This window comes from Rhinoraja longicauda, chromosome 7 (genome assembly GCF_053455715.1).
Source record: "Rhinoraja longicauda isolate Sanriku21f chromosome 7, sRhiLon1.1, whole genome shotgun sequence".
NCBI lineage: Eukaryota > Metazoa > Chordata > Chondrichthyes > Rajiformes > Arhynchobatidae > Rhinoraja > Rhinoraja longicauda.
The window spans coordinates 54,824,509-54,851,565 of NC_135959.1; the positions used below are offsets into that span (position 1 = coordinate 54,824,509).

General features: G+C 41.6%; 1 protein-coding gene across 17 annotated transcripts in view; it reads right to left on the reverse strand.

Moving 5' to 3' along the window:
• Positions 1-27,057, reverse strand: part of tenm4 (teneurin transmembrane protein 4) — a 1,451,267-nt gene that overhangs the window by 46,606 nt on the left and 1,377,604 nt on the right. For 13 of the 17 annotated variants that reach the window (XM_078402642.1, XM_078402641.1, XM_078402639.1 and 10 more), the window contains 7 exons: positions 22,911-23,030; positions 20,740-21,001; positions 18,508-18,775; positions 13,249-13,392; positions 11,781-12,030; positions 8,468-8,488; positions 5,261-5,493 (listed from right to left, as the gene is read on the reverse strand). In XM_078402642.1, coding sequence (XP_078258768.1) covers positions 5,261-5,493; positions 8,468-8,488; positions 11,781-12,030; positions 13,249-13,392; positions 18,508-18,775; positions 20,740-21,001; positions 22,911-23,030 — 1,298 coding nt within the window. The remainder of the gene's footprint in view (positions 1-5,260; positions 5,494-8,467; positions 8,489-11,780; positions 12,031-13,248; positions 13,393-18,507; positions 18,776-20,739; positions 21,002-22,910; positions 23,031-27,057) is intronic. The other 4 variants (XM_078402643.1, XM_078402637.1, XM_078402635.1 and 1 more) reach the window with 1 other exon arrangement.

Genomic DNA, 27,057 nt, shown 5'->3' on the forward strand with positions numbered 1-27,057 from the left:
GAAGGTTAGGTCACATGGCATCCAGGGACAACCAGCTGTAAAAATTGTCCCTAGTGTGTAGGATAGTGTTAATAGTGTTAGTTTGCGGGGATCGCTGGGCGGCGCGGACTTGGTGGGACGAAAAGGCCTGTTTCCGCGCTGTATATATATGATGATGATGATGATGATGGATAGAGAAGGTAGATACAAAATGCTGGAGTTACTCAGCAGGACAGGCAACATCTCTGGAGAGAAGGAAGGGGGGATGTTTTGGGTCGAGACCCTTCTTCAGACTACTGGAAAGGTGAACTGGATAGAGAACTGGCTTCATGGGAAGAAGCAGAGGGTGATGGTAAAATGTTGTTTTTCAGAATGGAGGTCAGTTTCTATGGTGGGCCTCAGGGATCAATGCTGGGCCCATTGGTGCTTGTGGTTTATATCACCAATTTAGATGAGAATGTGCAAGACATGATTATTAAGTTTGCAAATGACACCAAAGTAGGTGGTATTGGAGACAGTGAGGATGGCTATCACAAATTACAGCAGGGTCTTGATTAGCTGGGCAGGTGGGCTGATGAATGGCCAAAGGAGTTTAATACAGATAAGTGTGAGGTGCTACATTTTCTGAAGTCAAATCAGGGCAGGACATTCACCGTGAATGGTAGGGCCTTGTGGAGTGATGTAGAGGAATCTAGGAATGCAGGTACGCAGCTCCCTGAAAGTAGCGTTACACTGGATAGGATGGTAAAGAAGGTTTTTGGTAGATTGTGCTTCATCAGTCAGTTTATCGACTATAGAAGTTGGGAGGTTATGTTACAGTTGTACAAAGCTTTGGTGAAGCTGCATTCAGTGTATTTCGTTCAATTTTGGTCACACTGCTATAGGAAAAAAGTTATTAGGCTGGAAAAAGTGCAAAGAGATTGATGCCTGGATTCGAGGGTCTGAGCTTTAGGAAGAAATTGGGCAAGTTAGCCTTTGAGAGCCGGAGGCTGAAGGGTGATCTTATTGTGGTGTATAAAATAATGAAGAGCATTGATAGGGTGAAGACACAGAGACTTTTATCCAGTGTAGGGAATTCAAGAACCAAAGGACATAGGTTTAAGGTCAGGAGTCAAATGGCAAGACTGTTGACCTTAAATCTATGGCCAGAACCTGAGGGGAAGCTTTTTCACTCAGATGCTGGTGAATATCTGGAATGAGCTGCCAGAAAAGGTCATTGAGGCAGGTACAATAACAACATTTAAAAGACACTTGGACAGGCACATGGATTGGAAATGTTTAGAGGAATGTGTGCCAAATGTGGGTAAATTGCTTACATAGGGCATCTTGGTCGGCAATCAATGAGGTGGGCTGAAGGGCCTGTTTCCATGCTATATGATGCTATGACTCTGTAACTCCTGAAATATGTGCACCTCGAGCCAAGTTAGAACACTGCAATCTCTGACAAAAAACGGACAGAACCACTTCATCTGATTACCATGGTAACAAGTCTACTTTCAATCATCAGGGAATGGATAAAAGACCTTGAATGCATTACTAGCAAATAGCACCTGGTTACCCAAGGACCACTTGGATCCAGACCTCATCATTACTGAAGCATGGAGCAGAGAGCTGAATGCCAGTGGTGAGATGAGAGTGATGTCCCTGAAATCAAAGGATTTGACTGTCGCATCGAGGAAGTCTGCTCAAAACTGGGCATTAAAGGATTGGAGTCAGACCTCGCACACAGAAAGATGGTTCAAGTTGTTGGAGGTCAATCATTCCTAGCTCAGGACATCAATTGCAAAAGTTCCTTATGACAGTGTGCCAGATCAAACATCTTCTGTTGCTTCATCAATAAACCCTTCCATCATAAGGGTATTTTTGCTTATGATTACATGAGCAAATGAAGCAACTGTTGCTTCTTTCTGCAAAATATACCCAGGTTTCTGCCAGGGGCTGATAAATGGCCAAGCAATAGGAGATAATCTAATAACTTTGCCACTAGTGCAGAGTATGTTTAATGTACAAAATGCACTGCAGTTACTTACATAGTCCATTCCAACAGGACATACCAAACCCTCAACTTCTACTATAATTGGGACACGAGCATGGCGGGTGGGAGTGGGTGGGGGGGGGGGGTGTGGGGGTGAGTGGGGGTTTGGGGGGGAGGGGAGGGGGAGTGGGGGTGAGGGGAGGGGAAGGGTGGGGGGAGTGGGTGTCGGAGTGGGGATGGGGGGAGTAGGGGTGGGTGCTAGACCAATGCAGGAGAGGCTTTGGGTCCACAGCTCGCTCTGGCTGCAGTGCTGGTGGCAGGGGGCTTAGGTGAGTGGCACCCTCTCTCCTTCCCTGTCTGCCCTCGCCCGCCCAGGAGAGGCCCGCAGGGGAGATGGGTCCACTTGGTCTAGTATATTACTAAAACTCTCATCTTGTTTGTTCTGTATGTTTGTTCCCTATGTTCTGTGTCCCTTATGCCCTTCTCATCCACAAAAAAATGGTACACGACGAGCACAATTTTAGGCCCACCTTACTCACCATTGTCCTGGGGAGTGTTTAACACAAGTTTCATTCAAATTGGTCTTATATTTTTAAAGTTAGAGAAATTTAAAACTTTATAAATGACCTTATTAAACCGATTGCTTGCCATGTTCAGCGTGTGGCATCACAATGGGACCCGCCCGAGTGCCGGCTAATGAGGGAGAGGGGGGCTAGGGAGTCGCGGCCAATGGGGGGGGGGCGCTATTTTAACAAATGGGTTCCCCATCGCCCCCTGGTAGGACCGCCGCCCGTCCCGGCATACCCGTGCCTAACCTCTCTCTGGTGGTGCAGCAAGGCGCCAGAGGGTCCAACAAGATGGTCGTCGCCGCCGTTCCCCACTGCTCACAACCGATCAGTGCTGGACGCATGGGGCCCAGGTAAGTGGCTTTCCCCTGTCCACCCTCACCCGCCCAAGGCCCCAGGGGACACTCCCGCCCATGAACGGGTCCACGGATTGGTAGGGTTGCTGGGCCCTGCACGGCCCTGGGGGAGACTTCCCGTCCGCCAACAGGTCCACGGATTGGTAAGGTTGCTGGGCCCGGCACAGTCCCGGGGGACACTCCCCGCCTGGCAATGGGTCCACAGATCGGTAGGGTTGCTGGGCCCGAAGGAGAGATTTCCAACCAACGGTTCCGGTCCCAAACCTCTCCTGAATGGTCCAGCACCTTCTCCTCCCCCTCCCCATTCATCTACCCCCCACTCCATCCCCCCTTATCCCTCCTTCCTCCCCTCCCCTCCACTCACCCCCCTGAACCCACCTTATCCCTCCCCTCCCCCCACTCACCCACTCCATCCCCCTCCTCCCCTCCCACTCTATCCCTCCTCAACCCCCGTTATCACCCCCCCTCCCTCAGCCCCGCCCGCAGCAGAGATTTGCACCCAATGGGTGAACATCCGTCTAGTTAGCTACTATAAATTATACATAGTGTGTAGGTGAGTGGAAGAATTTTGAAAGAATTGAAGGCAATGAGGGAAGAATCAATGAAAAAAAATGGGATTAGTGTAAGATCAGTGTATATGGGTGCTCAATGATCAGCACGGACTCAGTGGGCCGAAGGGCCTGTTCGTGTGCTGCAGTTCTCTGAGATTGCAAATAATACTTCAGAAGAGTTATGGAAATAACTTATTTCACTGCATTAAACCTTATTAGTAATCTTGTTGCTCTTCATTGAAACTTCACCATTGCTTCAATGATTTTGATTGCACTATGTCTCAAATCCATAATGAATTACTCCCTGTATTTGCTTAATTGGTCCAGTTACCCTTGAATGCTTCAAAACCCCTTTACTCTAGCCATCTGGCTTATTGATATTATGAAATGTTATAGGATTATTAGAAACAACGTTCTCTGTAACATTTATTAGTGTAGATCCCTATGGATTAGCACAAGATACTACCTCCGCAGAATTTCTTTCCTGCATTAATCTTCATTTTGACACGTTTTTACTGCCAAACTAAACATGTATTCCTGCCAACTAATTTGCTATTAGGTCCCGAGCCTATGGCTGTGATAAAGTCCTTTCCATGTTCATGACCTTCAGTTTCAGATGTTTATTGACAAGATATCTGTATTTTGGAATTACGTCTTATTATACCCATTGAATTTTCCAAAGCCAAACAAAAACAAATTCCAGGACTCCTTCCATGCAACTTTCTGTATCATCATTGAGATGCTGAGGAATTTGCTGCTAATTCTGCATCTCATCAGAAGCTTATAGTTTCAAGCCCTGAAATGAGTGCATGAGCAAAGCTGATTTGTAAGGAACTGTAGAAACAAGCTCTGTAGATCTGATCTGCAGATAAGAACTGCAGATGCTGGTTTATACTCACAAAGTGCTGGAGTAACTCAACGGATCAGGCAGCTTCTCCAGAGACACTGCATGACCCGCTGAGTTACTCCTGCACTTTGTGTCTATTATTTGTAAGGAATTGCTTGTTTTCATGGAAATGTCCTCTTGTGGGTATTATAATAATGGGTCAATGGGTGGGTCAATGATCCCATGGTATGACACACAGAAATGGGAATTATTTTGGTAGTTAGGCCAATTGCTCTCAATCAAAAGAAAATAGTTGGTAGTTGATTTGATTTCCTTATGGAATTTTGCCATGTGCATTTTGGCCGCTGTAAGTGTATCATCGTGAGGATATGGAAGATGCAGTATAAAAACGATGTCTTTACAAAATTCTTGGAAGGAATTCACTGAAAGAGAACATTTCATCAGGATACATCACAGCATGGTTTGGGAACAACTCCATCCGAGACCGCAAGAAATTACAGAGAATTGTGGACGCTGCCCAGACCATCACACAAACCAATCTCCCTTCCATTGACTCTATTTACACTTCACAATGCCTTGGCAAGGCCATTGGCATAATCAAGGATGAGTCTCTCCCCTGTCACTCCCTCTTCTTCCCACTCCCATCAGGCAAGAGGTACAGAAGTGTGAAAAAGTACATCTTCAGATTCAGGATCATTTAATCTTCCCAGCTGCTTTCTGGCAACTGAACCATCCCATCACCAACCAGAGAGCGGTCCTGAGCTACCATCTATCTCATTGGAGACCCTTGGATTATCTTTATTGGACTTTAACTTGCACTAAACGTAATTCGCTTTATCATGTATCTGTACACTGTGGACGGCTCGCTTGTAATCGCATATAGTTGACAGGATAGTATGCAACAAAAATCTTTTCACTGTGCCTCGGTACACGTGACAATAAACTAAACCAAACAAAAATTGACAACTAATTGGCTGGAAACTCACCTCTTGGACTAGTCAGAGCGGCTTCAGTTGCCTTGCCACCATCACCACATCGTGCTTCATCAAAAGGAAGGCATTGATCTCCTGTCCCGGCCACTACCACTGCATTCTTCATGATGTCCTTCGCTCCATCAAGGGATTTTATTTTATAGACACGTCTTCTATTTGTATCAGACAAGTATAGTGATCCTGATACTGCATCCACTGAGAGGTAATACCTCTGTGCTAGGCTGGTACTAAAAAGAAATGAAAACACATTTTAAGCTTTAAGTTGTCTCCAGGTTTAAACAAAACATGTATGTATTTGTTCAACATAGAAATGGTCAGAATAAAGTTTGAATTTTGTCAAAGATGTTTGTGCTGATTGCTTAGTTTCCCAACTATCATTTGGTCTATTTTTCTTGTTCCTTCACCCCATTTTGTACGCACTCCTATTAACACCAGAGGTACAGATGTAGGTAGAATAGAGCAAGCAGCTAGTCTGTTTCATTACTTCATATGATCATGGTTGTGGTTCTATATTAAACCACTCCAATTATGCTGTTCAACATATGAAGTATCTGAGCACCCACAGCACTATGGGATGGAGTGCTCCAAAGATTCATATTCTTCCAAATGTAAAGATTTATCCTTGTGTTAGATGTGAATGCCTAGGTGGCGTTATTGGCCTGCCAAAAACATTGTGACATTCTGGAGTAATGGAAAAAAGCTATGTAAATGCTATGTAAATCCTTTTTATTCCCAAACCATGCAACTGTGAGCCCCTGGACTTCCCATATAGTTCCATTGTTCTCTTGCCAGGAATTGATTTAATGAAACAATACCCTCTTCACGCTTCTTCCATCAGGCAGGAGGTACAAGAACTGAAGTTGCACAGCACCAGGTTCAGGAACATTTACTTTTCTTCGGGTTTTTGAACCAAACTGCAGAATCGTATTATGTAGGAAGGAACTGCAGATGCTGGTTTACACCAAAGATAATCACAAAATGCTGGAGTAACTCAGCAGGACGGTACGGTAGCGCAGCGGTAGAGTTGCTGCTTTACAGCGAATGCAGCGCCGGAGACTCAGGTTCGATCCTGACTACGGGTGCTGCACTGTAAGGAGTTTGTACGTTCTCCCCGTGACCTGCGTGGGTTTTCTCCGAGATCTTCGGTTTCCTCCCACAGTCCAAAGACGTACAGGTATGTAGGTTAATTGGCTGGGTAAATGTAAAAATTGTCCCTAGTGGGTGTAGGATAGTGTTAATGTACGGGGATCGCTGGGCGGCACGGACTTGGAGGGCCGAAAAGGCCTGTTTCCGGCTGTATGTATATGATATGATATGATATGACAGGCAGCATCTCTGGAGAGAAGGAATGGGTGACGTTTCGGGTCGAGACCCTTCTTCAGACTGAGAATCCTATTGCTATCTTGGCAGCAGAACATAATGGTCCACCTCTTGCACTACCATGGACTTGTTTCTCTATTCCTAATTATGTTTTTGCACTGACAAATTGCTCAATTCCTTGACTCCAGCTTCACTTCTCCACTCCATTCAGGATGCTTTCCCTGCTCCACCTTAATTTTCCAGGCTGCAGCCATCAATCTTTGCTAAGCACCATCGTTGAGACCAATAAACAAAATAAATCTTGACTTCTTTAGTGTTTCAAGTATTTCATTTGTCACCAGTTTCCAGTAACCTTGAGGATATGTTCAATTTCATTTAGAATTTAATTTTATTGGACGCTGGCAATCATTTTTATGTGGAACCAAAGTATTTAAACTACAAAAATCACAATTCCAAGATCTGAATATTTGCTAAAAACAATAGATGTTCTGTCCTTCCCCAGTTTCCAGCTCCGGCTGGTTAGTTTCATTAGTTTCTAGGTACAAAACTAGATTAATTTTCATTTCAGAGAAAAATCTACTGAAGGCCATCTTGTGTGTGAAATATGTTGGCAAAGAGCCACTTTTGATTAATTGACATTTTATTGGATGATATTGATATTATACGTGCAAAGGCTTCCTAATTAGAATTCTCAAATCAATATTCAGTGAAGAAATGGTATGGACAGATTTGTTGTCCATTCCGATGGATCTGTCAATCTTAATGGAACAGACAATGCATTCACTTTCCACAAAAATAAAGACTAATTTGTGGATCAAAATGAAAAGCTTTCCTGTTCTGATGGCGGAATGCTCTTAAATTAAATTTTATTTCCATGATGGGTCTCAGTCCCCCCACTTCAATATATTTGCTTTTATAGCGTGAAATGTTGGCATTTAACTCATCTTCACTGCACCAGAAGCATCAGTGTTTCCTCTTAAGATTTCCCAAGACTATTTAATCCGGTACTCTTGCACGAAGATAGCTTCTTATGAAGGCAAAATAAAATGTTAATGACTTTCAATGATATGAAATGCCACTTCAGTGTCTAACACAGCTGGGTTCACTTCCAGGCTACTGCTGAGTGTTGAGTGTGATGGAATAACAATATAGATATTAACTGGAATCCACATCTTCATGCTATTTAATTCTCTGTAGACTATTTTATCTTTATATCTGAGTACCTTGACCTTCAAAGATGCTAACGCCAATATAGTGTGGTATAGAAAAACATAGAAACATAGAAAATAAGTGCAGGAGGAGGCCATTTGTCCCTTTGAGCCCACACCGCCATTCATTGTGATCATGGCTGAACATCCACAATCAGCAACCCGTGCCTGCTGTTTCCCCATATCCCTTGATTCCACTCGCCCCTGGAGCTCTATCTTTTAAATTCATCCAGTGAATTGGCTTCTACTACCTTCTGTGGCAGAGAATTCCACAAATTCACAACTCTCCGGGTGAAAAAGTTTTTTCACATCTCAGTTTTAAATGGCCTCCCCTTTATTCTTAGACTGTGGCCCCTGGTTCTGTACTCCCCAAAATTGGAAACATTTTTCTTGCATCTAGCTTGTCCAGTCCTTTTATAATTTTATGTGTTTCTATAATGTCTGTATGAAATACTCCATTTATATCCATTTTCCAATGATATGCCAAATGATGGATGGCTACAGCAGTATTATCTGATTTTTGCTCAACTACACAACAGTTCCACTCTACCTACCATTATCACATTGTAAGAACCACAACTAACTTCACACACTTGACTGCTGCTTAAAATGTCTCCCAAAAACAAATAATCAATTTTACAAAAGAATTAAGTAATATATGTAATTCCCTTACCTGTGCCTATAATCTTTATTTCTGTTAGAAAGCATTTACAGAAGAGATAGAAAAAGGATTCAATATTAGTTTTGGAGAAAATTATGTATACTAAAGAATATTGACAACCAAAACAGATTACCACCGATCAGATCATGAGATTAAACAAAACATTTGTAAATGGGGAATGAAAAATAAAAGCTTTTAGTTTTTCAACATGTCAGCAATATTGCTTCCTGCTGCTTTATTTTATTCTGTTAAGAAGCATTTTACTTGAAAGAAAGTTAACTTTGGTAGCAGCTCATATTTTACCTCAGATGCAGGCTCAGTTTATTCCGTTACTCAGGAATAATGCTTGGCTGTTTCTATATCCCAATGGCACTGATTTAATAAGATAGATTGAAGAGTTGTTAGCAAAAAGTGGGTATTGGGAGAGTTGACTGCCAGTTGTATTTACCTCCTGCACATTCATTTTCCTCGTCGCCAAATTCTCCCAGAGAAAAAATTACACATTTGGACAAAAAGTTTACAAATCATAATCATAGCTTTATTGACTATAATCTGTTATAGTGTCCAGTTTTATATTAAACTTTGGTAAATTACCCTAGTTATTTTCAACAGTAAAGGATAAATATGAGCTAAAGATTGACGCAGTGCAGAAGTACTGTAACTCAGCGGGTCAGGCAGCTTCTCTGGAGAACATGGGATAGGTCACATTTTGAGTCAGGTCCAATATTAGCTATTGTGTGACTTGGTTAAAGATGCCCACCCCACTTGTCACCCGTTAAGGGATTTCACCAGCAGTATACAAATAGCAATGTAATTTTATTCTTAAGTGAATTGATGTATCTTCAGAGTATTGTAATAATGGGTTCCATCATCAATGGCACTTACTGCACTCAAATAAATTCAAGTACTTGAGTTTAGACTACTGTATGTACCCAAATGCCAAGGATTTATTAACTTTCACCTTGAGATGTAAACTCAGCATTATGCAGTGTGATTCAGATACAGTAGAGCTAGGTAACCATTAACAATTGCTGGCAGTGCATGTTAAAGATTCTTATCCAGAATATTGACCAGACTGCTCACCAAAGTAACACAAATAGTGTTTTAGCAATTGTCAAGAAATATGTCAGTGACGAATATAGTTTCACTTTTGGGATATACTTGCATTAAATTCAGAGTCCTGCAAGATAAGCTGCTTCTCTTTATATTTTTGGCCAGATCTGAATTATAGATCAAAATGAAATAAATGTAATTGAAACCACATTAAATTAATTCAGTAATTTGTTGGCTATTGCCTACAACCAACCACAGCAATACTCAGAATGTCGCTTCAATACTTGATCATTCTGCATATAAATATCTGATCTGAACTCTGAGCTAGTCATGCAATTAATTGAATATGGCTTCACTGCAGTCATTTAGCAAATGCTCTATTGGTAAAGTTAATATTGCGGGACCACCAGGTGGCGCCGTACAATGGCATCCTCGCCAACGGTCTGTCTCGCTCGTCCTTTTCTTCTTTTGTTGTTTTTAGTCTGTTGTTAAATGTCTGTTTTAGTGTATCTTTAGTTTTGTATTATGTGGGGAACTTTTTAAATCTCTTTCCTCGACGGAGATGCGACTTTTTCCGTATCGTATCTCCGTCTGCACTGCGGCCTAACATCATGGAGCTGGCCCCTTTGCTGGGGATCGACTTCGGGAGCTGCAACCGCAGGAGCCTGCGGACTTAACATCGTGGAGCTCGCGGTCCCTTTGTTAGGGACCGACTTCGGGAGCTCCAACTGCGGGAGCTTCGATTGCCCCGACGTGGGAGCTTTGATCGCCGGCTGCGTGAGCTTCGTTCGCCCTGAATGTGGATGGTTTGACTGCCCCGACCGCGGGAAAAAAGGAGGGAAGAAGATAATACATTATTGCCTTCCATCACATTGCACTGTGGTGGATGTTTATGTTAATTTTTTATGTAATTGTGTGTCTTGGTGCTTTTTTGGTATGACTGTATGGTAAATCAAATTCCTTGTATGTTTTTACATACTTGGCTAAAAAAATAATTACAATACAATACAATCAGAATGTAATTATTGGAATAATTTTGAAAATAGTGTCAATGTAGAATGTAAAATGGAAACATTAATAAAGTAAAAATCTAATAGATGCAGAAACTATCTGCACTTTCAATTAATCTTTCGTTGTTTATTGTATAATAGCTTCTGGATTTCCTGTCATGTTATACTGGAAACCAATTTACCTGTTTCTCATGTGCCTGTTAAAAAATTGACATCAGATTATATGTTCACCTGCACATGAAAAATGTAAAGTAAAATTGTTAAAATATGTCACCTGATGTGTATCGCAGTGCAAAAAAGCTTTGGATATGTGGTAATTAAATGTATTTAATGTTTTCGGAAAACCAATATTTATCCACACTAGCATCTTGTTTGGAAGCTCTGTCTTTGAGCAACAAATTCTCATTCCTTTCCCTAAACTGTGGAGGTGACCTGTAAATATTGTAGTGGTCCTGATATTCATTCAAACTTCTGGCTACCACAAGATAGCTCTAGCAAACCAGGTTCTAAAAGAATGACAGGGAGATTTATAAATGTGATCTAGTTTAAAGAAATAGGGCGAACCCTGAAGAAATTGATTTTTTTTCTTAAATTAACACGTGGTGTGGCCTTTGTGTTACACACCAGACAAAAAAGTCTTTACATCCCCAGGTGCTAATAAAACATTAATAAATGTGGGATGACACAGTGGTGCAGCTGCTAGAGCTGCTGGCTCACATCACCAGAGACTCAGATTTGATCCTGACTTCGGGTGCTGTCAGTGTGGAGTTTGCACGTTCTCCCTGTGACCACATCCCTTCGTCTGCTGTAAAATTGTGTGGGGAGTGGATGTGAAAGTGGGATAACATGGAACTAGTATGAAGGATGATCAGTGTGGACTCTGTGGGCTGAAGGGCATATTTCTCTAATGCACTTTAAAACTAAATAGAAAGAACAGCATTTAAGCTTTAAATTGATTTTCATTTTTCTTAATGGACATGATTCTTAATCCTCCGTCAATTTTCTCATGAGCCTAAAGCCCCCTTATTTTCTCCATTTTGGTTTCCTCCATTGTCAGGTTGGCTTCGCTTAATATAGAAACTAACACAAACATATTCCTCATATTTTTGATACAATGTTCATCCACATGTTCATGATACAGGTTCATCCACCAATGCTGCTATTATTAAAACGTTCTTACATGAATTTTTAATCCCATTTTTGTGACAGATTAACATCAGCAAGTTCACATAAATTAGTCTGGGTACGTAACATTGTCTTACCTTAACTCCAATATACTTGTAACATTGCCTGAAGGATAGATCCGGCGAACAAAATTAAAATCACCAACGTATATGCTGCCATCTGATCCACAAGCCAAAGCAAAGGGTGCCAGGAGTTTGTTACCAGCTGCAAGACCATTGCAGCTTGGACAGGAAATACTACGTTGTCGACCATTTCCCATAATGCTTCCAATTATTGGTGGCTGCTGGGATATAAAATTGTTTTCCCCATTTCCCTTGTGCAAGATACCTGCAATAAAATACTGCCAGTTAATACTTAAGATTTAGTTAAGTGGAGGATAATAACTTCATTCTAAGTAGGGCATGCATTTAACCTACGTCACATCTTCATAACAATTAATATGTATTCTTACAACTGTGTTCTGTTTGACACCTTTGCATAATTTCCATTGTTTTCCTTATTAGAACTGGTGTTGATGTACAAACAAGAAACTCTTCATGACATACACTAAAGATCTTAATTGTAAATGCACAAAGGTAAAATAATTGAAATAAACACAGTAATCAATCAGTATTAAAAATACAGGACAATGTTGCAGGTACTGATTGCATTGCACTTGTGTCTGACTTGTACAATTCTGCTTATACTTTGCTGTGAATCTCCAAATTAACTCAAAGTGAATCCATTTCAGTGCAGTAGGGTTATGTGGCTTAAATTTAAATGTGTTGATTTTTTGACACAATTTTAAAAGTGTAAATAAAACAGACTGTTTTATAATATTAAGGTCTTGTTCTTGCTATTGGGTGAGCTCAGGATCTTTTAAGTTTTAATTTGGTACAGTCTTGGATACGGCAAAGGGAATTTAGCTGAAAAAACTGCTGACTGAGTAGACTACCATGGCTCATGACTCTCAGAACTGCAGGAAAATATGACATTTCTCACTTGCTTTAGAACCGATAACCTTTGCAAAGATGAGCCATTCATTTTTAAAGATTCTTTCAGCAATACAGCAAGGTGAAAGCCAGCAGTGCACTGGGTTGGTACGGATATATCACTGGGAGACACCTGCCCAAACATTCAGCCTTACTCTCTCTGAGTGGTAAATTCTGGAAGAGTGAAACTGAGTGGAATCACACCACCCCCAATTGCTGCACACTTTCCCCAAAACTGAGGGGTAAACAAAACATCTGTCCTTACATGAGCCTGTTTTATGGTTAAAAATAGAGAAATAAAAATCAACAGAAAGAAAACAGCGTCACCAACATTTGTCCATAGATCAGACCATTTAATGTTTGTAATGATCTTTCCAGGGAAAATACCTTGACAGGGTAGCCTCTCACTTTATACTTGGCAGAGACAGATCTATGCACATTTTTGCTGTTTTTATTTCAGATATATAGCATCTGAAAATGTTTCATTTTATGTTTTATTTCACATGAATCTTTTATTAAATGAATGAAGTAGATAATTTTCTTCCAATGCAGTGAGTGCTATGTATTCACTTACTGCTTTGTACGTTGAGAGCATGATGTTTGTCTAGGGTCCATCCACCCAGGTGAGATGCAGCTATCTCATAGCCTTGCACAATAGCAGTACGCTTCTCCCAGAGTATCAGGTCAAGACATGATTCATATTCATAACCCACAGACACTGCAAGGGCACAATTGAATATCGGTTAAACGAAACCACCAAGCTCTTGAACCACCCCACACAACCCAAACCATAACCCGACCTCAGCACTGAATCACAACAGACTTTACATTACCAGTTGCTCCGTGTATTTTGGTATTTGCACTATCATTCTCTTGCTTTTATAGAATAATCAATAATTTATAGTATATTTGTTTTTGTTCTAGTTGCATTTAACTTGCCTGAAAAGTTGCAGCAAGTAAGAATTTTATCATTCTGGTGCATATTAGAAAGAAACACGCCTCTTGACTGACAAACAGCAAGTTATGAAGACATAAGACACTGTATTCGATTCTTTAGCAAAAAAAAAGCAAAGTGCTGGAGGAACAGGTTGGGCAGCATCTATGGAGGGAATGGACAGGTGACCTTTTGAGTTGGGACGGTTCTTCGGATTGAAAGCTGGAAAAGAGGTGGAGTTGGGGCAAAGTGGCAAGTGATAGGTGGAAAGGGGCACAGGAAAGTGAGGCAGGTCGGGGGATGTTACATGAAATTGGAGCGTTCAATGTTCATACCATGGGTTGGAAGCATACATAAGTAGAATATGAGATGGTGTTTTTCCACTTTACTCTCTGGCAAAGGACAAGACCAAGTTCAAAAAGGTCAGTATGGGAATGGGAAAGGCAGTTGGAATGGTTAGCAACTGGGAGATCAACAGACGTTGGCAGATAGAATGCAAGTGTTTGGCAAAACGGTGGCCTGGCCCATGTTTTGTGTCGCTACCCAGCACCTGTCACCCTGCTCCTTTCCCCTCCTCCATATGCTCACTTCCCTTCCCCGAGTCCCTTATTTCCCTTTAATCCCCCTCTTTCCCCTCCTCCTGTCCCCTTCCGCCCTAATCCTTTTTTTAATTCACACATTTTCTTTCCTTATCTGACACCCTTTTGTCTCTTTTTCACCTCTCACCTTTGTCACTATCTCCACCCATCTGCCAATCAATCACCTCATTTGTATCTACCATCACTTGCCAGACTCTGAGCCCACTCCTCCCTCTCTTTTCCAGCTTTCTCTCCCCCCCTCCCCCACCCCCTACTCCAAGTCAGAAGAAGGACCCTGACCTGAAACGTCATCTGTCCAAAATTTATGAAAAGACCCATTCCTACTAATCTATTTAATCAAGCTTCTTTTGTAAATGTACCTATTTAAACATCAGGAAAGCCCTTTGATGTCATTGTATGCTGCGTTCAACCAATATCTATCCAGCCTTTCACCTTGCGAGATCCAAGTGTGAGTTTGGCTCAGATATGAGGAAAAAGGTCACCTCTCAACATATAACTATTGAAGGATGTTCTTGAAGCAAGGTTTAGCAGTCCCTTTTCACAATATAAATTGTAAATAACTTTCCTCTGTATGTGACTGAACATGTAAAGCACTTCATTATCACAAAAATAGTTAATGAGGCATATACATGACAGTATTCAACACTAGTAAATTTAAATCTGTACACCCACGGGAAATAAAAATGTTAACCTTAAACCCAATTCCAACTTCCCCAGTTTTGAGTTTAACTCAGGAAGGTATGACAAGGGTTGTTGGCTGTCAAAATGGCCACGATCAGGAGGCAAGTTGGTTGGAAAAATCCTGTTAGGGAACCACATATCTCCAATTCAGGAGAACTTTTGATTTTTGCTGAAGATAGACACAAAGTGTTGGAGTAATGCAGCAGGTCAGGCAGCATCTCTGGAGAAAAGGGATGGGTGACATTTCGGGTCGGAACCCTTCTTCAAATTTTGCTCACAGATTCAGGATTTCTTTCTGGGTTTGAAAATCTCCACAAGCGGAAGTAGTCAGAGAGGCTCGAACCACAAACCATTTTCTGCATTATTTGTTGTTTGAAAAAGTGCTTCGTCTGTTCACAGAAAAATAATGTCCCCATGAGTGCTGACATCCTTTCCAACCCTGGCTCACCTACAGTCTCTGATTCTACACGACACCTGCAGTTAAACTTTGGACAGGCTTGAATTTCTACATTTCCTCTCCAGAAATCCTTTCCTGTTTTCCTTCTCAGCCATAAATAAATGTTGAAGCTCTTGCATCTCTTGGAATTCCATGTTGCCTGACTTATGGCAATTAAAAACATTATTTACATAATGACAACAACAAAAAGTTACTGGGAAATTATTGATGCCAATATTAATGCACAAGTAGTTCCTGGGTTCTCAACATTTCCTTGCTTCCTGCTTTGAAGGGAGGCTTTAATTCATTTACAAATACCAAGTTAAAAGTTGAAAGCTGAGAGAATGCAGGGTTGTGCCAACTTTGCACATAGTATAGTATTGCCAACAGATTCTAGCCTTAACCAATATATTCAGAATCTGGGGTTGTGTCCTATCTGTAACTATGCTGCTACACGTTGAGATTACCATCCATTTCTGTTGAGTTGTGGTTGAAAGGAGTAACTGTTAACCACCCACTTGCCCACCAGCAATAGGAGTTTATACAGTCGTTCTCTCTTTGAATTCACAAGTCAAGAACATTATTGGCGTAATGGTTATTCCTGATGGAAAGGAGACTCAAGTTTGCAGGAAGAAGATGTTTTACACATTTTAAGTTGAGCAATGTCACCTCATCATAGTGAAGAAGTAATTATGGTTCTTAGTCGCCCTCCTTGGACACATTTATTATCACAACGAGGCATGAGGTCTCATTGCGGAAGGAAAAGATTGGAAAAAGATCCAGGGACAAATTTCACAGACTACAAACATGAAACCTATGCTTCAAGATTAAAATTACAATTTGTAACAAAGGCACTAAATTAATAATTCTGAAAGCACAATAGTTATACGATTCTTGGGAGCTCCAGCTTCTTGGAAAAAGCCAAATCTCTGTGATATTTATATACACCGATCAGCCAAAACATTATGACCTGATGAGCCAAAACATTATGACCACCTGCCCAATATGTTGTCGGTCCACCCAGCCCCATACGCAGCAGGGTGCGATGCACTGTGTATTGTGACACATTCCTCCCATGACCACCATTAAAATTTTCTGTGACGTGCCACAGTAGACCTTCTGTCGGTTCGGACTAGACGAGATAGCCTTCGTTGCCCTCGCGCATCGAAGAACCTTGGGCACCCAACAACCTGTCGCCGGTTTGCAGTTTGTCCCTCCTCGGACCACAGTGGTTAGGTACTCACCACTGCTGACCAGGAGCACCCCACAAGCCTTGCCGTTTCAGAGATGTTCTGACCAAGTCGTTTGGCCATAGCAATTTGGCCCTTGTCAAAGTTACTCAGGTTTTTACTCCTGCCCATTTCTCCTGCATCCAACACATCAACTTCAAGAACTGACTGTTCACTTGTTGCCTAATATATCCCACCCCTTGACAGGTGCCATTGTAACAAGATAATCAATGTTATTCACTTCGCCTGTCAGTGGTCATAATGTTTTGGCTGATCGGTGTATACAGTAACTGGTCATATCTTTCACTAACTCCACCTTATAAATGTTATAACTCGACGCCAAGTAAAAATCCAATTTCTGATTAAGTTCCAGCATGAACATGATGCTATTCAGTTTGGATGATTACATTTCACATCCCATTTGAAGTAATTGACTACTGAGCTAGATGATCATTATTTTACCAGCTGAGTGAAGGTACCATTATTAAAATCGCATCAACCGCAAGAGAGCTGTAGGAAATTATTCGTAAAAATGTCCAAAAGGTGGGATATAAATAAGAAATTATAATCAGAGTGTTTCCTTTCAACATTATCTCAACAAATCTTCAGGAAGAATACTGGTCACCCTGCTTTAGAAAATATATCATTAAGCTGGAAAGAGTGCAATAAAAATTTGCAAGGACTTGAGGGACTGAGTTTTTCGGGAGAATTTTTTTCCTTGGAGTGTTGGAGACTGAGGGTGATCTTATATAAGTGTATGAGGGGCATTGAAAGACAAGGTGAATGCACACAGTCTTTTTCCCATGGTTGGCGAATCAAGAAATAGAGGACATAGGTTTAAAATGAGAGGAGAAAGATAACATAGAAACCTGAGAAAAAACTTTTTCGCAGAGGGTGGTGATTATCCGGAATGAGCGGTCAGAGGAAGTGGTTGAGGCAAGTACAATAACAACCTTTAAAAGACATTTGGACAGTTATATCTACAGGAAAGGTTTCGAGCGATATGGTCAAAAGTGGGCATGTGGGACTAGCTTAGATGGGGCATCTTTGTTGGCATGGATGAGTTGGGTTGAAGGGTCTGTTTCCTTGCTGAATGACTATGACTTTTATAAAATCACTTGACCAAGTGGACCCGTTGGGCCCAAACCTCTCCTGCATTGGTGCAGCACCCTCCCCTCCCCCACTCCCATCTCCCCCCTCCCACCCTCTCCTCCCCCCTCCCCCTCCTCCCTCCCTCCCTCCTCCCCCCTCCATCACTCCTCCCCTCCATCCCTTCTCCCCCTCCCTCCCCTCCCCTCCCCATCCCCCCCACTCCATCCCCCCCCCACTCAACCCCCCTCAACCCCCCTTATCCTCCCTCCTCCCCCCCTCCTCCCTCCCATGGAGACAGATTTAAATTTTAAAATGTGAATAACTTAAAAAAAATAACACCAATTTCAATGAAACTTTTTCCTTTAGCACCAAAGGGAGGATGGTGTGTAAGGTGGGCCTAAAATTGTCGTGCTATCGTGCATTGTTTTGCCTGTAGTTCAGGAACAAACAAACAAACAAGCGAGAATTTTAATTCATAGATAACTATAGAGGTTACTCACTTGTTCCAGTATCATTTCATCAGGTTTCACATAGATTTTGGTTGCACAATCATTTTAGAAGGAGCATCTCATTGGTGCAATGAGAATATAGTATTCATTCATACCTCTTAACAACCTTGCAGCTTGAGCATATTTTTAAATACAAATGGAAACGTGTCCATAATTCCATAATAATAACATTCATAAAAGGAGTAGGAACAAAGAACTTCAGATGCTGGTTTATAACAAAGATAGACACAAAGTGATAGAGTAACTCAGTGGGTCAGGCAGCATCTCTGGAGATGCAGTCCGACTCGCTGAGTTACTCTAGTACTTTGTGTCTATCTTTCAAAAAAATACATTAGTTATGTAATGAAACCTACCAAATGCCTCTGAAAGTCCATAAACCTTCTGGCTGTAGACATCAGTTTTGTCCCAGATGAAGTAATAAGACAAATTAGGGGAAGCAGGAAACCATTTCTGGAAGAGTCGTCCTTCCACAGCCACCAGGAGATGGACTTTCATTAGATTGAAGGGGATGGAGGGGTGGGTCAGACTGATCCTCATGACAGATTTGTAGCCAGAAGTGCAGCAGCTGATGTAGTTCAGCTTTATTTTGCTACCTGGGATATTTATCTCCTCATGTAAAACCTATGGATATAAAAGATAGAGAGAGCTGCAACAAATAATGAATGAGGAAAGAATGTTGACATTCTGACAAAATGCTTTAGAGCTGAGTAAGGAACAAAGGCTGAGGTTTGGAAGAGCCAGGCAACATATTTCTCCAACATTAAGGCCCTTGAACTGGGGGACTTAAGCTTGTGAATATGATTCTTCATACAGAGTAGCTCTCAAAAAATGTATGATTGGAATCAATTACTTTAACAATTCATAAGGTCATAACGTCATAGGTAATAGGAATAGAATTAGGCCATTCGACACATCAAGTCTACTCCGCCATTCAATCATGGCTGATCTATCTCTCCCTCTTAACCCCATTCTCCTGCCTTCTCCTCATAGCCTCGGACACCTGTACTAATCAAGAATCTATCTATCACTGTCTTAAAAATATCCACTGACGGCCTCCACAGCCTTCAGTGGCAAATAATTCCAGATTCACCACTCTCTGACTAAAGAATTCATCCCTCCATTATTGGTACTATGTGGCTGGAAGGATCATTATCTACAAGATGCACTGCTTTAATTCACCAAGGTTTTTTTATGAGCACTTCACACATGTGTGATCTTCGCTTAGAACAAAGCTAGCAAGTGCATGGAATCACCATCACCTCCATGTTCTCCTCAAAATCTATATTACTTGGACCTGGAAATACATCACCATTCCTTCATTCTGATCAAACAAAAATCCTGGATCCCGAACAGAACAGTGGGCCTTCTTTCAATACATGCACTACAGCACTTCAAGAACATAACTCATTGCTACTCTTTCAGGAGCAATTGGAGATGAACAATAAACTCTGACTTTGACATCCATTACCCTGGAGGAATAAATAACAGCCCATTTAATAGATTAATTTAATCCAGAGAGTTAAAGAGAATTTGGTGATTGTTTTTGATTTTCTAAGATTATAGCTCATTTTATTAATGATTTTTAAAATCCATCATGGAAGGAAAATGTCATGAGATTCTCATCTGGAATCCCGACTGCAGGCCTGGCGTGTTCTCCGTGGAACTGGGAGATGAAAACCGTCGAGCCTGGTCCCTGCTCGCCCCAGAGAACCGATACCAGAGAGGTGGAGGGAGGAACTGCAGATGCTGGTTTAAACCGAAGATAGATACAATATGCTGGAGTAACTCAGCGGGACAGGCAGACTGAAGAATGGTCTCGACCCCAAACGTCACCCGTTCCTTCTATCCTGAGATGCTGCCTGTCCCACTGTATTACTCCAGCATTTTGCGTCCCTCAGGAGGTGGAGGGAGTCGGCGACGGCAGCGGACGTTGGACAAGGGATGGTAGGAAGAACTGGAGGGGTCTTACCTCCCGCGCCTTCAAGGTTGGCTGTGGGAGGTGCCCCTGGGGGCACGAAGGTTGAAAATGGGCCGGGCAAGGAGAAGGGCGACAGTTCACGGGACGACCGGAAGGAGGAGGCGGCTGCAAATGACATTGATGGCCAGCTGCAGATGGGACTGTGAAATGGTGCCAAAACCTGGCGACTATTGCACATAGACTCAGTGGGCTGTTTCATTGCGTTACATGCTAACTGGCTATTGTACGTATGTATGACGTATAATCTCACTGATCTGTATGCAAAAACATAATTTCACTGCACGTGAAAATAAATGTACTATTGAATCATTGATCTACCCCATTCATGCAATGATTTGAACCAGGAACAGCAGTCATTACAGTTACCCCTGCATTTTGTAATGTGATGAAAAATATTTTCACATTATTACCACTCTAGTGCAATTAGCAAACAACATAATCTGTTTTTTGAAAATTGTACTGTTTTATTTGTCGGCGCCAGATACGTGGCGACTCTTTGCACATTGTATGCAAAAACAAAGCATTTCACTGAACCCGGGTACATGTGACAATAAGGTAACATTGAATCCTTGTCAATGGTGGAATAGATAAGGAAATGATACGGTACCTGTATTTCAGGAATGATGGGACCTTTCTCCGGGCATGATCCTGCAAATGCCGTCAATGGTGCAGGTGAGACAACTGGGTTGGGCCGAGCAAAGTTGCTCAGGTCACAGCTGGGGATCTCATTCTCTTCATGCCTCATAATGACAGTGTCCATGACAAAGAAACGGTCCCAAGGCAGCCAGAGTGTGTGCGCCTGAGTGATGAACGGAGAGCGCTCAAAGTGTATCGCGACCGAAACCCCTCCGTTAGTCATCAAATCAAAGCTGGTAGGTGGAGGACAGAACAAGACATTTTGTTTTCAAAAGAAGATCTTCTATGTATGAAACAACACAACAGGTGTAATTTTCCAACCTTGCTCCGCCACCTGGCGAGGATTATCGTTGCAGCACACTCCAGAGGTGGAGCTGCACACCGCAAATGATTTTCTAACCATCAGTTTAAATGGACAGACAAATGGACAGATGCAAAGCATGCGCATACATTTCTGCTGCACGTTGCTGGCCAGGAATTGCAAAGTTGAAATATTAACCACAACAGTATCTGTCAAACTCTTGACAGCTTATACCTTGGAACAGATGCACCAGGGAAAGGTCAAGATTGTTGATCAAGAGGTAGACAACCTCGAATGAATTCTAGTTATCCACTTGTATTAACATGCTCTGCTGGTGGAACATTTTATTTTGCTGCAGAATTACTTACAAGCATAGAATGCAGTCGCATAAAATTACTGCAACATTTATCTTTTAAAGTGTTGCCTTGCAAAATGTATACTGAATTAAAAAACTTAAACACCCCATGGTGTTGCTCACTATGCCTCTAGTACATAGTGTAATATATGCATATGGTGCATTCTAACAGATCACAGTTTAATTTTCTCAAGCTTTTTTTTTGCCAATCACGGTATCTCTGCTGTTGCTGGAAGTGCACTAGGCAGCTTTCTTTTTTTCCGCTGGCCCCATCTCAGTCAGCCGCAGCACCTCCCTTGGTGTCAATGACTTGGTCTCCACCCTATCATAGACATCCCCTTTATTCCCTTCACCTCATCCTGCATTTCTACAATTTTTACACGCTAGATGTCTGACTTCTCTCTGATCTGATGCCAGGTCATCAGTCAGTAACACTGAAGATAGATCCAAAATGCTGGAGTAACCCAGCGGGTCAGGCAGCATCTCTGGGTAAAAGGAATAGGGTCGTAACCCTTCTTCAGACTGAGAGTCAGGGAGAGGGAAACTGGAGGTATGAAAAGATTCAGAACAAATCAGAGCTGCACCAATGACCAAGGAAAGGTCGAGCCCACAATGGTCCATTGTTGGCTGTGCAAGAGGTGATACTGACTTTGATTCTATCTCCACCAATGCTACCTTATTTGCCTCCACCATCACCCAATGCCAGTATTTTCCAGGCCCCCACCACTCTCTGTGTAAAAAGCTTGCCCCTCATATCTTCATTAAACTTTCTCCCTCTTGTCTTAAACCTATACCTTTAGTGTTGGACATTTTCATCCTGGGAAAAAGGTTCTGACCACCCGGCCTCTCTATGCCTCTCATAATTTTATATACTTCTATCAAGATTCCCCTCAACCTCTGACATTCCAGAGAAAAGAATCCAAGTCTATCCAACCCCTCCCTGTAGTTTCGTTTAGTTTAGTCTCAAGATATAGTGTGGAAACAGGCTCTTTGGCCCACCGACTCTGCGCTGACCATTGATCACCCGCACACTAGTTCTATCCTTCACTCCTGGGCAAATATACACAAGCCAATTAACTGACAAACTTGCATGTCTTTGAAATGTGGGAGAAAATCAAAGCACCCAGGGAAAACCCACATGGTCACAGGGAGAACATACAAACTCTGTACAGGCAGAACCCGCAGTCAGGATCAAACCCGGGTCTTTGGCGCAGTAAGGTAGCAACTCTACCACTGCGCCTCTGTGTCACCCTGATACAGTCTAATCCAGGCAACACTCTGGTAACCCTCCTCTGCACCCTCTCCATAGCTTCCACATCTTTCTTGCAATGGGGTGAGCAGAACTGGACGCAGTACTCCAAGTAACCTTTCATTATGCGTCTTTGTTTGAAGTGGTGTAACATAAATATCACAACACACTGGACATTTTGCGGTTTTATTGTAACATTAATATATTCAAGAGATATATCCACAGAAAGCTTCGTACCTGCCATCCTGCCTGCTGACCGTAAAACCATAGTCTGGTTTGTTGACAAAGCTGATGTTAACACCAACTAAGGGGGTGCCATCTGCTGTTTCTACTTGGCCTCGTATCACACAGAAGTGCCTATAAACAGCAAAAATAACATATTGAAATCAAATATTAACAACCAATTCTATGTATTACTACAAAGATCAGCCATGATCACATTGAATGGCGGTGCTGGATCGAAGGGCCGAATGGCCTCCTCCTGCACCTATTGTCTATTGTCTATAAAGTTATGATTTATGACTGTTCTATTTATGAACAAAACAGATGTCCTCCAAATTCTCCTATGGATAGCATTGTCCAACGTAAATTTGTCCTAGATGAAGACATGGTGACTAGTTGAGTGAATTCCCAGGGAAACACCATTAAATCTTGCTCAGATACATTTACTTTAGATTTGAGAGGTACAGCACGGAAACAGACCTTTCAGCTCACTGAGTCCTCAACAACCAGCGATCACCCCGTACATTAAAACTATCCTACATGGGTTCATTTACAATTTTACTGAAACCAATTAACCTACAAACCTGCACGGCTTTGGAGTGTGGGAGGAAACCGGAGCACCTGGAGAAAACTCACACGGTCACGGGGAATACACATAAACTCTGTACAAACAACACCCATAGTCAGGATCGAAACCGTGTCTCTAGCGCTGTAAGGCAGCAGTTCTACTGCTACACCACTGTGCTGCACTTTGCTGCAGCCTTTCATATATGCCTTGCAAAAACAAGTAGTTTTTCTTTATCATTTTTAGATGGTTGATGCTAACATGTATCAGGTATTCTTTACACATATCCAAAGGTGAACATTGCCTGACTTCCTTTCACTGCATCAAGATCAACTGACAATACAATGCTACCAAATGTATTACGCTGGATATTTTCCAGTCACTGGGCAGGAAAATATCATGGCATGGAAGGACATCAGTAAGGACTACCAAACTACTGATACGTATTTTCTTGATAATAGAAGACAAATTATTTCAAATTATTGAGGCTGTTTGAGTTTGAATTTAGCATTCATTAGCAAATTCAGCAGTGGTTCTTTATGTTAAATAACTAAAAAATGATATCTATTTGAAACATATGCTTCCCAGTACACGAGAGCGTGCAAGGTTGTATTACCTAACAAACTAGCAGCCTGTTTTCAGTAATTTTTTTGGGAAAAAGGTCTTTTGCATTTAAACTTTACCAGTTCTGCATTGTCATTACTTCTGCTGTCGCTTAAACTTAGAGCCGGTGGTGTCGATGAAAGAGAAAAGTAAATGTGAGCTAGTGAACCTTGTCAATCATCGCTGAGGTCGTTCTCATCTGGAAGTCAGCATTTTGCATTCTACCCATTTGTGAGTACAAGACGAGCAGAAAATGTGAAATATGTTCTTTTATGATAGTGGACAAAGGTTATAACCAATTTAAAATGTAATCAAGTTATTATTCTAAAACAATGAGCAAGTCATCATATCATATCATATCATATATATACAGCCGGAAACAGGCCTTTTCGGCCCACCAAGTCCGTGCCGCCCAGCGATCCCCGTACATTAACACTATCCTACACTCACTAGGGACAATTTTTACATTTACCCAGCCAATTAACCTACATACCTGTACGTCTTTGGAGTCATCTCTATAAATGTTATTGGGAGAAAACGTCATGTTTATTATCATATCATATCATATCATATCATATATATACAGCCGGAAACAGGCCTTTTCGGCGCTCCAAGTCCGTGCCGCCCAGCGATCCCCGTACATTAACACTATCCTACACCCACTAGGGACAATTTTTACATTTACCCAGCCAATTAACCTACATACCTGGTATAACCTACATAACCTACATGTAGGTTATACCTACATAACCTACATGTAGGTTATACCTACATAACCTACATTCTGGTCATTTATCGGACAATGACGTCGGAGCCAGGGCCAGCATTGACCACCCTCTCCTAATTGCCTTCACGTCACATCATTCAGCACTTCATCAAATGTGAAGATAGTATTTTCAGAGGTTAGTGTTGGATCATTTGTTTCATATTCCCATTTTATCTTTCTTATTTCATTGTATAATTAAGTCTGGTTATATTAAGTTTCAACCACAGCTCAGCTGATGGCTCTCTAAATTCTGATGTTAATCTCTTCTGCTGGTTCACACAAGGCCAATATAATTTTTGTACCATGGAAAACAGCTGTGCGGTTTAACCAAGATTCTGAATTAAAACAAGATCATCTTCCCGCTTTTTCTCCAAACTTCACAAACTAAGCTCAGTGTTTTATACTTTTCTGACCTCATTATCTTGCAGGAATGCTTTCAGTGATGTATGAATTTGGATTGCTGGATCACTTTGCTCCACATTCCTATCCTTTCCATCAAAGGTATAAGAAATCATAAGATCATAAGTGATAGGAGTAGAATTAGGCCATTCGGCCCATCAAGTCTACACCACCATTCAACTATGGCTGATCTATCTCTCCCTCCTAACCCCATTCTCCTGCCTTCTCCCCATCACCTCTGACACCCGAACCAATCAAGAATCTATCTATCTCTGCCTGAAATATATCCATTGACTTGGCCTCCACAGTCTTCTGTGGCAAAGAATTCCACAGTTTCACCATCCTCTCACTAAAGAAATTCCTCCTCATCTTCCTAAAAGAACGTCCTTTAATTCTGAGGATATGACATCTGGTCCTAGACTCTCCCAAAAGTGGAAACATCCTCTCCACATCCACTCTATCCAAGCCTTTTGATCATGGATCTTTTGATCAAGCCCAAGATCACCCCTTATTCCATCTACCAAATTAACTCAATTAGCTGAAGCTACAGGAAAATTAGTTTGACATGTGTACTTCCCTGATGAAAGTCTGCTGGTCTTCCCACATTTTGGTTTGATTCCTCATAGTTCCAATAGCATGCCTCCAATTTTTTCTAGACATGTGTGCATGGAAAACAACAGTGGTGTGATCATAGATATCTGAAGGACACCTTCTGCCCGTCTGGAAACTTCTCACAATGCTGAACATTTGCATTCTTTTTAACATCTGTCTTTATGCATTTTGCTGCCTGACATCTAATTCTGTACTTTATACTTTACTTCTGTACTTTATTCTGTACTGTAATTTTAATAGAAATCTTTTGAGTGACACTTGGTTGAATGTAGCCGCATTCTAGCTTGGCACTGCACTGCCTTGACGAGTGCTTTTGCTAAACTTCAAAAGTTTCTATAAAATTGATTAAAACAGAGCTTTCATTTAGAAATCCATAATTACATTTTTATTGTAATCTCTATCTCTGCATGCTTTATTATCTCATTGCATAGAATCAATTCATATAGAAAGCTTACTGCTGAGGGTTAGTTAACTTCAGTTCCATTTTTTTAACAGGAAATATTCTGACTTCTTGCCAGTTCTCTGATTTTACCCTCTTTTCCTTTTGAAACCTCATGTAGAGATGTTACTTTCTTTGGTCTCTCCTTTCCTCAAGCAGCCACATTTTCAATTCATTCACCCATTACCCATTACATTTTTTCTTTCCATCTCAAATGCTGCAATATATCTCTTTTTCACAAGAACAATAGAAATAGGCGGGAGGCGGGAGCTGGCCAAAATTGATTGGAAGGAGGCCCTAGCAGGGAAGACGGTAGAACAGCAATGGCAGGTATTCCTGGGAATAATGCAGAGGTTGCAGGATCAATTTATTCCAAAGAGGTGGAAAGACTCTAAGGGGAGTAAGAGACACCTGTGGCTGACAAGGGAAGTCAGGGACAGCATAAAAATTAAGGAGAGGAAGTATAACATAGCAAAGAAGAGTGGGAAGACAGAGGATTGGGACTCTTTTAAAGAGCAACAAAAGTTAACTAAAAAGGCAATACGAGGAGAAAAGATGAGGTACGAGGGTAAACTAGCCAATAATATAAAGGAGGATAGCAAAAGTTTTTTTAGGTACGTGAAGAGGAAAAAAATAGTCAAGGCAAATGTGGGTCCCTTGAAGACAGAAGCAGGGGAATTTATTATGGGGAACAAAGAAATGGCAGACGAGTTAAACCGTTACTTTGGATCTGTCTTCACTGAGGAAGATACACACAATCTCCCAAATGTTCTAGGGG